General features: G+C 36.7%; 3 protein-coding genes across 3 annotated transcripts; 1 reads left to right on the forward strand and 2 right to left on the reverse strand.

Moving 5' to 3' along the window:
* Positions 1 to 4,520: 4,520 nt before the first annotated feature.
* Positions 4,521 to 5,220, reverse strand: LOC132165141 (umecyanin-like). The gene is made up of 2 exons (XM_059575636.1): positions 4,937 to 5,220; positions 4,521 to 4,837 (listed from the first exon to the last, which is right to left on the reverse strand). Exons 1-2 carry the CDS (start codon positions 5,118 to 5,120, stop codon positions 4,521 to 4,523), a joined length of 501 nt encoding a protein of 166 aa, XP_059431619.1. The 5' UTR covers positions 5,121 to 5,220.
* A 1,253-nt stretch (positions 5,221 to 6,473) lies between these two features.
* Positions 6,474 to 7,266, forward strand: LOC132165142 (umecyanin-like). Its single transcript, XM_059575637.1, has 3 exons — positions 6,474 to 6,532; positions 6,631 to 6,850; positions 6,950 to 7,266. The coding sequence occupies exons 2-3, from the start codon at positions 6,664 to 6,666 to the stop codon at positions 7,264 to 7,266; spliced, it is 504 nt and encodes a 167-aa protein (XP_059431620.1). The 5' UTR covers positions 6,474 to 6,532; positions 6,631 to 6,663.
* A 1,239-nt stretch (positions 7,267 to 8,505) lies between these two features.
* LOC132165143 (umecyanin-like) lies at positions 8,506 to 10,560 on the reverse strand. The gene is made up of 2 exons (XM_059575638.1): positions 10,389 to 10,560; positions 8,506 to 8,774 (listed from the first exon to the last, which is right to left on the reverse strand). The coding sequence occupies exons 1-2, from the start codon at positions 10,558 to 10,560 to the stop codon at positions 8,506 to 8,508; spliced, it is 441 nt and encodes a 146-aa protein (XP_059431621.1).
* Between the last annotated feature and the right edge of the window lie 1,630 nt (positions 10,561 to 12,190).

The following is a 12,190-nucleotide window of genomic DNA, read 5'->3' on the forward strand; positions in this document are numbered from 1 at the left end:
AAATTGTCGATTTATTAAAGCAATAACAATTAATAGTGAATGAATGAATATGCATCGTAATTGTCCTTTTGGTTTGAGTCTTAGATTTTATCTTCTTTCACTCCTCTCATATCAAGGCTCTTCTCAGCCCATCTTAGCGACTTTTTGACCTCCCCACCATATAAAGTTTACCTGTTTGGTTGGAGTCATTTTGCTCCTAACTTAGTCATTTATTAAAAGACCTTTCGACTACAATTTTTAGTCCACTAGCTTGCCATAATCCCCCGCTGTAATCACCAACTTTGTTGAGAGCTATCATCTTAGCTCTTTTATTACTTTTCTTAAACACAATATTTAACGCCCCAATGAAATCAATTAAGTGGTAATTAGCTCAATGGTTCGCCTTTCAATTGATCTTATTCCACGAAGAACAAAACTCAAGGATCTCATTATCTCTTAAGAGAGTCTGCAGCAGAAGACTTTTTACTAATGGACAGAGATGACTATAATTTAAACTCACAATCACAATAAATAACATGAGTGAGCTTAAAGCATTATAACATAGATTAGCTCCCAAATGCAACGGTCAAAGAATAATCATTAAAATATGTTACATACCACATTTATTGTTCTGAAAGCATAATTAAAGCGTACATTTAGCAAGATACAACATAAAGATCGATAATATCTATCATATCTTGGCGGGTAGCTCCATTGGCGTCCTTTATGAACTTGAGCCACACGGGGTCGAAATCCTAAAAAATGATCCGGATCAAATCCCTCACAACAACCGGATGGTTTTCAGGATCTATCTTCTGCTAAACTATATATATATATAAAAGAGTAAGTCTGACGACTTGGTGAGTATAAATAACACATGGCGTATAAGCCATTATATGGTAATCTTAGTTGTTTATAAATGACATGTAACATTAATACGAGTCATAATTTATCAATTTAATTATGAATGCAATATACATATAGTAGATGTTGTAATATGAGAATCATGTCATAGTTCAACTTCATATGTGTTAAATATATTGGATAATATATTAGAAGCAGAAGAAAGAGAAAGAAGAGAGAGAGAGCGGAAGCATATAGGACTACATCTCTTCTATTATAATTGTGTTAATAATGAATACAGAGGCCTCTATTTATAGAGAGGCAAGTAACAGAATAGACTAAGGAAAGGTAAACCTAGTAGACTAAGGAAAGGTAAACCTAATAGACTAATAATACTTAAAGAAGTAAATAACCCTAACATAATATTCTTAACATCCCCCCTCAAACTCAATGTGTAAACTTGAGTTTGGGTAAAAGAAAAGGGAAAGAAAAATTGTAAGTCGCCGAAAAAGCTGCTTGTGCCAAAAGAGTTGTCGAAGTAATGCCACAAAAGTTGCTACGTTAAGAAAAATGAATTTGCCAAAAAAGCTACTTGTGCCGAAAGAGTTGCCGGAGTGACGCCATAAAAGTTGCTAGAGACCGGTGGATTCTGCCTGAATTTAGCTATGCATTTAAGCTGGAGCTTGTTTCACTTGGTGGCAATTTGACTTGAAAACCATATACTAGTAATGAAGAAGCTGGCCTCATCTGGTTGAGCGGAAAGAAAGTAGGGACGGTTAAAACGGGCTTGTCTGGCCCATAACCCTTGGACTGTCTCGCTTGGTCGGCTGCCCAAAAATTCTAACCAGTAGACCGTCTCACCTGGTCGGCTTAGATAAGCAAGGCCAGTTGAAGAGGCTAATCATGCCTGAAACCCTTGGACCGTCTCGCCTGGTCGGTTGAACTAAAGTCTGACCCAAAAATTCTAACTAGTAGATCGTCTCGCTTGGTTGGCTGAGATAAGCAGGGCCGGTTGAAGAGGCTAATCATGCCTAAAACTCTTGGACCGTCTCGCCTTGTCGGCTGAACTAAAGTCTGACCCATCTAACTAGTAGACCGTCTCGCCTGGCTGGCTGAGCTAAGTAGGGAGAAAAATGGTCGGTTGAAGAGGCTAATCATGCCTGAAACCCTTGGACCGTTGAAAGGTCTGACCCAAAAAATTCTCATTAGTAATGGATCAATGACCTAGGAGAGGCTGCAGTGACCGGTGATGGCGGCATTTGACAAGGCATAAGTGGGCCGGTTGAAAGGGCTTCTTTGGCCCAAAAACCCATGGACCTGAGGAAAGATTGGTCTGACCTGAGAGTGCCTATCGCAAGAAGAATGAACCGGATTGAACTGGGCCAAAGATAAAGGCTATAGAACCAATTTGAACAATGCATGAACCAACTTGAACCACATAAAACAATTGCCTGAATTTAGAAAAGAATCTTGTTTTCTGCCATATAGAGATGCCAAAAGCAAAAATAGACCACAAATTTGAAATCAGGACGAAAAATTGAGTAGAAAACGTATGGTCAACTTTTTCAGTGGTCAAAGTCAACGTCAATGGTCAACGATGTAACAATCAACCCTGTCAAGGTGCTGACGTGGCAGATGCGTTGACATTGCAGTGGCTGATGATGTGGCAGGTAAGCTGATGTGGCACTCAGGGATGACGTGGCAATGATGACGTGGCACTCAAGGCTGACGAGGCCGTTGGAGCTTTTGGCGCATGTGGACACGCGTGACTGGAGGCGGCGCGTGGATCTCACGTGCAAAGATATAAGTGGCGCGTGAGAGCGTGTGAAATACTGGATCTAGATTTTGGTTGCAGTTCTGGAATCACGGGGAGCAGATCTATCGATCGGTGGCCTGAGAGAAGCAATTGGACCACCGTGGTGGCCAGTGGCGGAACGGTAGTGGCGGAATTGCCGAACCTTTGGGCGGCGCGTGAGGGCTCCGATGGGACTGAGTGAGGTAGCTCTGTGACGGTTGGCTTTCGAGCTTTCAAGCGGTATAGTGATCTGCTAAAAACTTCGAAGAGAAGATAGAGAACCGTGAGGGACAGAGGGATGGATGCGCCGGATAACACTGGCGGTGCCGAAAAACGTCAAAGACGTTTGTTGGAGGCCACAGAAAGATGGCTCTGATACCATGTTAAATATATTGGATAATATATTAGAAACGGAAGAAAGAGAGAGAAGAGAGAGAGAGCGGAAGCATATAGGACTACATCTCTTCTATTATAATTGTGTTAATAATGAATACAGAGGCCTCTATTTATAGAGAGGCAAGTAACCTAATAGACTAAGGAAAGGTAAACCTAATAGACTAATAATACTTAAAGAAGTAAATAACAAGTAAATAACCCTAACATAATATTCTTAACAATATAGTTTACTCGAGATATTACCTATTCTTAGTTCTTGGTAAGGTTAGCATTATCCCGATGGACCTGTAATATAAAGACTTCATGGTTGCACTAGAGCTTCAGAATACCCTAAAATTGCATTTGGTCACAAGAGGGTCGATCATCTAGGGCTAAGGATCGATCCTCCATGCTAGAATTGGCCTGAAGGTCCTCTCGGGTTCAAAACCCATCTTGCTTGAGCTCAACTCAATCCCAACTAACCTTAGGGTCCAAATTACTATGTCCCTTAACTAGGGTTAGGACCGGGACATTTCAAATGTCTAACCGTTCTCAAAAAAATATATAAAAGCTTTACTACTTGGAAGAAAATGTCGCTAAAAACAAATTGGGTTTTAACTGCACAAAAGAGGCAGCTGGAACAGTTTTTGCTTTGACTCCAGTAATCATACCATTGGAAACCTACGGTTCTTACTATTCTCCCTAGATGTCACCACTATAAACGTGGCCAGAAATTCGGTATTACTGTTTTGACGATTGCACCTTCTAGCTCTGCTTCATCTTTTACCGTTGGTGCCTTCATGACTGTGGTTCTCTCCACTATTATCGTGTCTTTCTTCAATTACTTTTAAATATCACAAAATTAAAGCATTTGTACTCTACTTATCTTGAATGTAATTCTAGGAAAATTCTGAAATGTAAAGAACAATTGGCCGAATGTTGTATATATTTTAATATTTATTTAAAAAAGTATCGTTATCCAATTGAAGAGTTATAAGCTAATTCAGCATAGGTCCTCTATGATTGTCCCAGTGAGTAATTATTCATTATTTCAAGAATAATGTTTTTCCCTCTAATGAGTATATAGTTTAAAGGTGCAATTTACAATAAAATCCATTATTTAACTGTGAGGAGAAAAAAATTGTTTCTAAAATATATTGAATCATCTTTTTAATTGTCTCCCAACAGATTAGATTGCCAAGAAAAAACCATTTTATTTATTTTAATATTATGTCTTAGTTCTTGGCTCCAACGTACACCACACTGTCGACTCGTATAAGCACTAATTTAGTGTCCGAAAACTTATAATCCATGAAATTATATGATTTTGGGAAATTGACGATTAGTTGATCAACTAAAAAAAAAAAAAAATTGAGACGCGGTCGTTTTGACTCCAATAACGATAAATAGTAACCAATTGTTTTATTGTATCACATTACAAATTAAATAGATTACACACACATATAGAAAACAATGAGCTAGACAGACAAACAAATAATCAACTACATATTAATTAATAAATTTAGACTTAAAAGCCAAGGAATATATAGATGACTGAGGTGGACAGCACTGCAAATAAGGCACCGACGCTGAGAGATGAAGCGGAGGAGGACGTGGGTGATTCATCAGGCGGTGATCCAACGGTTGGTGTTGAAACGACGGTGAAAGCCAACTTTTGACCTCGTGTGCAGTGGTCATCAACGGTGCAGATGAAGTAGTAAGAACCGGTTGATGGAGGAGTGAATATGACAGGGCTGCCTATATAAGATGATACCTTGGTGCAGTTGTCGTATTCATCCTTCGAGACTTCCGCCACAGTGTGCGTCCCCGTTGTCCAGTTGAATGCTGGTGATCATCAATATAAAACAATATATTATGTCCATAAAAAAAATGACGACAAAAAGGAAAAAAAGAAAAGAATATTTGATGGAGTTGATAGCTTACAAAGTTTGTCGCCGAGAAAGAAAGTCTTGGTGGAAGCCCAGGTGGAGTAGTAGGAGGTGTTTGGGGGAACAGTCCAGCCGAGGCTGTCGCCAACCTCGTAAACTGTTGCAGCAGTTGCACCCCTGAGTAATATTATAGCTACCACAATGCCAAACCACCCGATCAAACCCGTGCGGCTGCCCATATTGCTGTGTATCTAGATCAAAAAGATGTATATACTTTTCTCTAAAACTGTCTATGCGAGATGCAGTGGAATGGTTTATTTGGATATGGATACAAGAGAGCGATTGTATTAATATATATACATATTGTGAAGTTGCGTATGGTTATGAACCTTTTACCAAAGATAGAAATTTAAAAAGAGAGAGACAATATATATATATAATTGGTACTCCGTACTCGGTTCAACCCGGCCAGCAGCTGCGGCGGCTTTTACTTGAATATTCTCGCCCAGAACAGATTCAACAGCCCAACAATTGTGACCGGGTTCTAATGATCGATAATCGTGAAGGATGGTCACGTCACGTGGCAATCATCTAGCCCATGCAGGTAAAATGAGTTTAGGATACGTGTCATTTCTTGACTTGTATGTCTTTTTTGTTATCATTAATTATAATTTATTCTACTATGACTAGTGTTTATTTTGATTCATCAACAGCTTTATTGATTTCTTATAATTGCATTTGACACCTCAATGAAATATCCATAAAGAAATTAAAGTCGGTTATAAATTTTTCATCACTTTATTCACTATTTCTTAATCCTTGAGTTCTCGGGTTTAATTTCTCTATTGTGATCGATCTTAACTCTTGAAATCATATTTCAATGAGCCTATCTTATTTTAGTAGAGTCATGATATAGGGAACACTGGCGTGCACGTTCCCTTTAGCATTACCCATTTTAGTAACTCTTAATTTACTAAAATACTCTAACACGAAACTTAGAATATATAATTCATTCCCATTGAACCTATCGTAGAATAATTCATTCCCATTGAACCTATCGCAGACGGATATGTCATATCTCTTTAATTCCAATCAAAATGATTGTAGATTTCATATTGATAAAGTAGTGTTCTCACAATGTTATTTGAGTTCACATTTGTTTCAGAATTGGTATGTTTATAGCCTTATAGATGGAATCAATGTTGAATCCCATCATTGACAATCTATTCTCTTCGTCACTTTGAATAGATGTTGTTTGAGGAGCAATAATCCAGCCCAGTCCATTTCAAACAATGGGCGACAGCCCAGGACATAACTCCGTTCTTTTCAGGTTAGGCTGATCTTACTAAGCTGGCTGGGCTAGATGCTTGCCACGTGATCGATCGACCACCCTTCACGATTATCATTAAAATTAACCCGGTCACCATTGTTGGGCCGTTGAATGATCTACATATGTCGGCCAGAATATATATATTCAATTAAGAGCCGCAGATGGTGGCCGGGTACTTGAACTTGCTTGTTTGAATATACAAACTATTCTCTTCGTCACTTTGAATTCTTCAGCAGCGCGTAATGGTGCCCAGACGGAGAATTGAATGGGCCAAACCATACGGCAGCTTCTCTCTTTTTAAATTTCTATCTTTGGTAAAAGGTTAATAACCATACGCAACTTCACAAGTATGTATATATATCAGCTCTCTTCTATCCATATCCAAATAAACCGTTTCTCTGTATCTTTTTTTGATTTAGATCAGGGAGTTGTCGAGAACACCACACAGCAACATGGGCAGCCGCACTGGTTTGATCGGGTGGTTTGGCATTGTGGTAGCAGCTATAATATTACTCAGGGGTGCAACTGCTGCAACAGTTTACGAGGTTGGCGACAGCGTCGGCTGGACTGTTCCCCCAAACACCTCCTTCTACTCCACCTGGGCTTCCACCAAGACTTTCTTTCTCGGCGACAAACTTTGTAAGCTATCAACTCCAACAAATATTCTTTTCTTTTTTTCCTTTTTGACATCAATTTTTTTATGGACATAATATATTGTTTTATATTGATGATCACCAGCCTTCAACTGGACAACGGGGACGCACACTGTGGCCGAAGTCTCAAAGGATGAATACGACAGCTGCACCAAGGTATCATCTTATATAGGCAGCCCTGTCATATTCACTCCTCCATCAACCGGTTCTTACTACTTCATCTGCACCGTTGATGACCACTGCACACGAGGTCAAAAGTTGGCTTTCACCGTCGTTTCAACACCAACCGTTGGATCACCGCCTGCTGAATCACCCACGTTCTCCTCCGCTTCATCTCTCAGTGTCGGTGCCTTATTTGCAGTGCTGTCCACCTCAGTCATCTATCTATTCCTTGGCTTTTAAGTCTAAATTTATTAATTAATAATATGTAGTTGATTATTTATTTCTGTATAGCTCATTGTTCTACTAGCTAGCTAGCAACGAAAATAATATCTGTGATCTTCTTTCTGCTTTAGTGCTTTTACACATATACATGTACTGTATTTTGTAATATGTTACAATAAAACAATTGATTATCTTGTCGTTTCATCGTTTTTAATGTTGTGGGGTGTCCCATGTCAACGTACGTACGTACGTTATACCAATGGTTGCGGATGCTGCAAATGACGTTACGACAGCCGTTGGAATCCCATGCCGTGAATCCAATGCAACTTTTGTTGGATTTTTTCTTTCTCCAGCTATTCTATGGAGTTTTTAGCCACGTCGTCTATTTATGTGAGTCCAAGTGCAGCACGTAACAGAGATTTTCCAAAGGGAAAAAATGGTCCATTCCGTGTACAAGGCAACTTTTGTTGGATTTTTTTTTTTTTTTTACAGCGAAAATAAAAATCTGTGAATTGACTTTATAATGAGAAAAGCAATCAACATTAATTGTATGTACGAGGATAATAATTTAGAAATAATAATGTCGAGAATGTTAGCACTGTTGTACCCTTGTCAACGAATATTTTAAATATAAAAACAATGAAGGGAAAGAACAACTTCCTTTTTGTTTTACATGTTATGGTTCTTTAGTGCGTGGTTAATGTTTTTTAGTGGGTGATTTCCTTTTCTCTTGGCGTAGCAAGAAACAATATAACTAAAGTTAAGTACCATGTCATTGCTAACACCACCTTTAAGCTACTCTAACTACATTGGATTCTACGGGATATGAGTGTTCCTCAAACATCTAGCTTTCATATATTATGGGACAATTGGAGTACAGTTAAAATTATACATAATGATGTTTTTCATGAATGTATTAAACACATTGAGATCAATTGTCATTTTATGTGTCACTATCTCTTGCAGATACTCTCCGCCTTTGTCCTTATTGTATGTGTTGATCAATTGGGTTATGTGTTCACCAAATCATGTCCCTCTTTTATATATAGGTTGATTATTTCCTTGTATAGAGTGAATTTATTCTACAATATTTTTCATTAATTCTCTAATTGCATTTCCTATTTTAATTGGCTTTATTCAACCATAAATAGGTCTTTTTGTACAAAATTACAACAAACAGCAATACAGTATTCACGTACATAAGTTATTCTATTCTCCATATATTTTAATTAACACACATGCATGGTATAGAGAAGTTCAGAAAAATGTAAAGAAAGAGATGGCTATGGCACCGTAGAGAACTGCAGACAAGGCATCAACTCTCAGAGATGAAGCAGAGGCCGTCTCCTCTCCAATTCTGATGGTCACCTTCTGGCCAAGTTTGCAGTGGTTATCAACGGTGCAGATGAAATAGCGGGTAGCGTTGGAAGTGAGGGTGAAATTTGCGGGGCTGGTTTTTTTTATGGCACCGATGGGAGTAGTGGTACTGCAGTTATTGTATTTGTCTTCTGTCACTTCAACAACGTCTTGTGTCCCATTCCATTTGAACACCAGAAGAATGAAAAAGAGTAAAAAAAGAAAAAAAGAAAGAAAAAAAACTATTAATAAGAAAAGGCTAGAGTTCTTCCCAAGTTTGGAAAAAAAAATAAAAAAAAAATTCAATCTTTTGCTACCATTCTTTATGTTGAGAAATAGTCTCATATTGCCTGTGGACAAGATCTTGGACATCTTATAAGGAATGAGCAACTCTCTCTTATTGGACCGGTTTTATGAGATGAGTTAGACTCACAAATTTCTTCACTTTATTCAATTATTTTTTACAATATCATATTTTATTTGAAATAAGATATATATAGTTCATAGTTGTGTGCATTATCTTTTGGAAAGAGACGTGGGACAAATAAATGCTCTTAGTATTACATAGTTTACTATATATAAAATAAAAGAAATTATTTCATAATTCCTTGAGTTTTGTCCTAAAATAGATATTACATGTGCAATTTGTGATATATGGAATATGAAATGGAATGGTCTCATGTGTCAGATCTTTGCAAAAAAGTACTGCCAAATTAAGCTCTATGAACTGATCGAGAAAACACTAGCCGAAGAAAAGATGAACCGGCCACTTCATTGTAGGTGCCATTTCATATCAGAAATAGCTATGGTTTAAGAATAATGTTAAGTACCATCTTTTTATCCTCCTAAAATCATCATAAAGCTGATGTGACTTTTAAAATCACCATTAAATTTTAGATGAATCATACTTGAGTTTTGTTTTGTTAATAAGTTGTAAAAAATAAATAAATTAACTAGAATATTTATGGTATAAAATTTAACCAAAATTCATTAGATTTTAGGAATTAATTATACAAAATCTATCAAAATGTTGTGAGAACAACGAGACTTCAATTCAAATGTTCAAACTCATGAAAGTGAATTTGTTTTTAGAGCGACTCTTAGCCGATTGATTGATGAAAGTAAGGTCTTTGATATCACTGAAGTTGATTGCTTTCAGTATATATAGCTATATATGTGAGGAACCGAGGAGCACAAATTTCCTTTGTAATCATCATGGAAATTGAAGAAAAAAAAAAATGTTCCGTTTGTTAATACTTTTTACAGAGTGTTTTTTTTTTTTTCAATATTTTAATATGACATAAAGGTGAAAAAAAAATTTGATTATATACTTTTTATTTTAGGTTGTTTGTTAAAATTTTTAGAGTTAAATGCATTTTTGACATGTGGTAATCAAAATTCAAATATGATTTATCTAAAACTTAATGGTGATTTTAAAAGTCATATCAGTTTTAGGAAGATTTTAGGAGGATAAAAAGATGGTACCTAGTCCCCAAGGGGTAACTCAATCGGCTGTGGACCACGCTTAATAAAGCGAAGGTCACTAGTTTGAATCTTCCCTCCCTCTTTCCTTGTGTGGACATGTCAAAAAAAAAAAAAAAGATGATACCTAGCATTACTCTAAGTCTTAATTACCTATTATAAATACAAGAATTGAGACACTAAATTTTGTAAGAAGTTGTTTGAAAGGAAAAGAAAAAGAAAATAAAATAAAACTGTGCTTGATTGAGCAGAACTACATGCATGCATGACCGAAATTGATGGAGTTGATAGAGCTTAATTACCAAGAGAATCACCAAGAAAGAATGTCTTTTTGGTAGCCCAGATGGCGTAGCAGGCGTTCTTCGGTGGAACAGCCCAGCCTGCACTGTCCCCAATCTCATAAAGTGTTGCAGTAGTTGCAGTACCCATCATCACTATAACTACCACAACAACCAACCACCTGCTCAAGCCCATGTTGATATATATAGATATATATATTTGTGAAGCTGTCTGCGGTTGCCCTCACGTATTATGAAATTGCAAGTTATTTTTAGATATCGAAACGCTTAAAAAATAACATCTATTAAAATGTGACATGTTACATTTGAACACTGAATATATTTTTATCAGATTCTTTAGCTCAAAAACTATCTTTGGATTTTTTTTTTATAATAAATGTCTTTACAAAAATAAAAGAAATATCTTGTGGTAGACTGCTCTCCAACAGGGCACTTGGCAATCCGATCACTTTAAATCAAGTTATTCCCAGCTTTTAATGCTGGCTGGAGTACAGGTTGGCTGAAAACTGAGTACGGGGATCGGATATTGTCTTAATCTTACAAATCCATTTCGTAAACTTGAAAACTGTTCACCAATTTGCAATTATGGCAGGAATAATTGTAGAAAATATTGTCTCCTCTTAGCCCAAGTCCCTCAACTCATACATATATAGAATCAAATTCTATTTTCCTGTATGGACGCTTTATTTAAAAACGATCGATGCAATCAAGTTTAGGGATATTGTTAATTGAATGATAGTTTTAGAGGGTATGTAGACTTTTCCCTTAATTTTATTAATCAAAAATATTTTTGCAATACAGGTAAACTCCATAATCTTATGAAGTTCTAAACAATGACATGATAGTCTTAATAAATTTGCAATATATATTTTTGCAATCAATAAACAGTACTAATAATAAATTGTTTTTATTGTAACATATTACATAATAGAGTACATGTAACATGCATATATGTACGTAAGCACTAAAGCAACAAGAAGACATATAAATAATAATCAACAACCGTTATAGTTTGGGGACATTAATTAATTTAAAGATAAGCCAAGAAAAAGATAGATGAAAGTGGTCGACATCACTGCAAATAAGGCACTGAGGGTTAGAGATGAAGCGGCAGAGGTGGGCGGTTCAGCCGACGATCCATTAACGGTGAAAGAAAACTTTTGACCTCGTTCGCAGTGGTCGTCCACAGTGCAGATGATGTAGTAAGAGCCGACAGTTGGAGGAGTAAATTTAAATGGGCTGGCAGAGCCAGATGATACCTTCGTGCAGTTATCGTAATCAGCCTTTGATACTTCTGCCACAATGTGCGTCCCCGTCCAGTTGAATTCTGGTCATTAGATGGCCGGAAAACAATATCCGTCAATCTCTCTATTTTGTTCATATAACATGATGTCAATCCTGGATATTTAAAGTTTATAGAAAACCAACTCATTTCCATGTGAAAAGGCATGTTATTAACTGCCCGCTAACTGTTAACTCGTGTGTATATATATATTTTTCACAACTTATTCACCTAACAAAATGTGTCCGAGAGACAGCAAATTTTGAAAAAACTTAGGTTAATTAAGTATCACCTATTATATATAAATAATTATAAAAAACTGAGGATTCAACAAACTTAGACATCATTCGAACAAGAGACTTTTAAATTAAGTAAAAAGTTGTTTGAAAAGTTTCATGCATGCTTGGTTGATCAAAACTATAGCATGAGTTTGAACATTTGGTTTAAACCCTCATTTTCTTAGAACACACTACAAGAAATTATGCCATTAGTTTCGACACTATTAGTGCCGACTTTCAAAAGT

The sequence above is a fragment of the Corylus avellana genome, chromosome ca11 (assembly GCF_901000735.1).
Source record: "Corylus avellana chromosome ca11, CavTom2PMs-1.0".
Classification (NCBI taxonomy): Eukaryota; Viridiplantae; Streptophyta; class Magnoliopsida; order Fagales; family Betulaceae; genus Corylus; species Corylus avellana.

Coding starts and splice junctions, on each gene's coding strand:
- LOC132165141 (XM_059575636.1), bottom strand. CDS start 5,120: ATGGGCAGCCGCACGGGTTTGATCGGGTGGTTTGGCATTGTGGTAGCT. Junction 4,838..4,936: donor CTTTCTCGGCGACAAACTTT/GTAAGCTATCAA, acceptor GATGATCACCAG/CATTCAACTGGACAACGGGG.
- LOC132165142 (XM_059575637.1), top strand. CDS start 6,664: ATGGGCAGCCGCACTGGTTTGATCGGGTGGTTTGGCATTGTGGTAGCA. Junction 6,851..6,949: donor CTTTCTCGGCGACAAACTTT/GTAAGCTATCAA, acceptor GATGATCACCAG/CCTTCAACTGGACAACGGGG.
- LOC132165143 (XM_059575638.1), bottom strand. CDS start 10,560: ATGGGCTTGAGCAGGTGGTTGGTTGTTGTGGTAGTTATAGTGATGATG. Junction 8,775..10,388: donor CTTTCTTGGTGATTCTCTTG/GTAATTAAGCTC, acceptor ATGGGACACAAG/ACGTTGTTGAAGTGACAGAA.